At 37.4% G+C, this 2,500-nt stretch overlaps 1 protein-coding gene across 1 annotated transcript in view; it reads right to left on the bottom strand.

Moving 5' to 3' along the window:
- The window catches only part of LOC122253420 (uncharacterized), an 11,529-nt gene that overhangs the window by 837 nt on the left and 8,192 nt on the right, over positions 1–2,500 (bottom strand). The window contains exon 3 of the mRNA XM_043016486.2: positions 1–976. This exon is cut by the window's left edge and continues 837 nt beyond it. Coding sequence (XP_042872420.2) covers positions 544–976 — 433 coding nt within the window. The 3' untranslated portion in view covers positions 1–543. The remainder of the gene's footprint in view (positions 977–2,500) is intronic.

The raw sequence follows: 2,500 nt of genomic DNA, 5'->3' as shown, positions 1-2,500 counted from the left end.
AACATCAGCAATGATGATAATAATGATGGTGATAATAATACTAACATCGATAATGATAATGTATAAATATCATGACATCAACTCTCCTGTGAATACCGTGTGATATTTAGGAGTTCAATTTTGAGAGTTCATCTAGGAATCCAATTGTTTTCATCTATTTATTCATATTCTTAGTGTGGCTCCAACAATAATGAAACACACTTTGCCAAATATCTATCAAATACATCACAATGTTAATTAAAAGTGTTATGTCAATTGAAGACAATGCCCCCTTTATCGTCAAATAGTAACGGAGTAACAATTATCCCAAGCAAGAAAAATCACTAAATTGCAAAAGCCTACATAAACACCGTTAAGGAAACTTTTTAGATTTATTTTGGTTAATAATCAAGCATTACTGTTCTAGCGTACAAGTCCAGAAGAAGAATGCACTTAACAAGATGAATCTTGCAATGATTATTCACAGTCACATTTCAAACAAAATAAAAATTGAAAGCAGTCTTCAGAAAATCACAACTAAATATTAATGTTTTCAAACCTTCATCAGTCCATAATGTTCTCGTCCATCATTTCATCGAACGTTGACAAGAACCTGGGTTTAATCAAAGGGTTCGCAGGCAAAGTATCTTTCGCTTTCTGCCTCCACTTCGGCACGAAATCGTCGCCAGCAGGAATGTCCGACGCGTCAGTCAGAATCATAGGAACGTCCATAATGGCGAAAAACAAACCATATTTCAGCCTTCTCTTGTATTCATGCTTGAGCTCCTCCAGGGTGAAGGGCATATCAGCACCTGAAGCAGCCATCGCGTTGGCAAAAGCTGCGTGGTAGGATTTCAAGAAACGCTCTACGTTTGGTTTCCTGACGTGGTTGTCGAGGCTTGTGTAGAAGAAGTTCGAGAGGTCCGTCCCTGGGGAGGCCATGCGCACCATCTGCAGATCAACGACGGCGACCTCGACCGGGGTTTCGCCGTCGTACCTGGAGGATAGGGACGGAATTCTCAACCGAGTGTGAGGTACGTCTATACATACATGAATATTTGTACATTCCAATATGGAAATGTATATGGTCATATTGTGCCTATACATTTGTATCACCTATCTGTGTGTGTGTGTGTATGTGTGTGTGTGTGTGTGTGTGTGTGTGTGTGTGTGTGTGTGTGTGTGTGTGTGTGTGTGTGTGTGTGTATATATATGTATATGTATATATATATATATATATATATAAACATATATATATGTATGTATGTGTGTATATATATATATATATTTACACACACATACGTGTGTGTGTGTGTATATATATATATATATAATTGAATTCGCCGAAGCTCGATCCCTCATAACTATGAATAAATTCTTTGAAAAGATACCCAAGAGGAAATGGATATGAATTTCACCATCCGGTATTAAAAACGAAATGACTTCATAGTCACCAACAGGCGGGACATTGTACAGGACGTGCGCGTTAACAATAAAGTAGACTGGTCATAAGTCGAGTTAGATTACAACTGAGAAGAAAACGGAATAAGCTGATACAGAAGCCTCTCGTTAATCTAATTAACATTAAGAATAAGGCGACAGAATTCAGTCTTAACATCCGAAACAAACACTCAGCTCTCGAAGATCTTGACCAAAGGAATGACCAACTCAGTAAGATAATAAAGGAAGCTGTACTTGAAACAGGCGGTAAAGACGGAAAAGAAAAGTCATCGAGCTTTCGTTGGAGACAAAAAAGCTTATGAAACAGCGTAGGGACATGAAAATAACATCAATCAGAGACAAGATAGAATCAGCAGAGTTAACATAGACGATAAACAAGAAGAAAGAAGATGTGCACAAATTTAACGTACGAAAAATAAATGAAGCTCTGGAGAGAGGGATTAAAATTTTGCATGAACACTTAAGCAACTTAAGATTTACTGATGACATTGTCCTCTTCGGCGAGTCAGCAAATTAATTACAACAATTACTAAGCGATTTGCATAGGGAAGGTCTGCAGATTGGCCTTAAAATGAACATGAAAAAGACTAATGTCATGTTCAACAGTCGAACCCCAGTTTTGCACACACAAGTATAGGGCGAGGTACTAGAAGCAGTAAACGAGTATGTATACCTCAGGCAACTCATCCAAGTGAATACATCCTGCGAAGCTGAATCAGGCTAGGTTGGAGTGCCTTCGGTACACAAAGTAATATATTACGAGTTCGTCTGCCATTATGTCTAAAGAGAAAGGTTTTTAACCTTTGTGTCTTCTCCATCATAGCGTATGGGTCAGAAACAAGGACTAGGACCAAAGTACTTGAGAGGAAATTAGTAAGTGCTAAAAGAGGAATGGAAAGGCTCGTGATAGGAGTTAGCTTAAGAGACAGAAAAAGAGCTACATGTAGCACATTTACGTATGTATTTGTATATATATATATATATATATATATATATATATATATATATATATATATATATATGGGGGGTATATATATGTATGTGTGTGTGTGTGTGTGTG

Source organism: Penaeus japonicus, unplaced genomic scaffold (genome assembly GCF_977035675.1).
Source record: "Penaeus japonicus unplaced genomic scaffold, GWHDUDI00000001_assembly GWHDUDI00000035, whole genome shotgun sequence".
Classification (NCBI taxonomy): Eukaryota; Metazoa; Arthropoda; class Malacostraca; order Decapoda; family Penaeidae; genus Penaeus; species Penaeus japonicus.
Note: the sequence above shows the minus strand (reverse complement) of the source record. Positions and strands in the feature narration are given on the sequence as shown.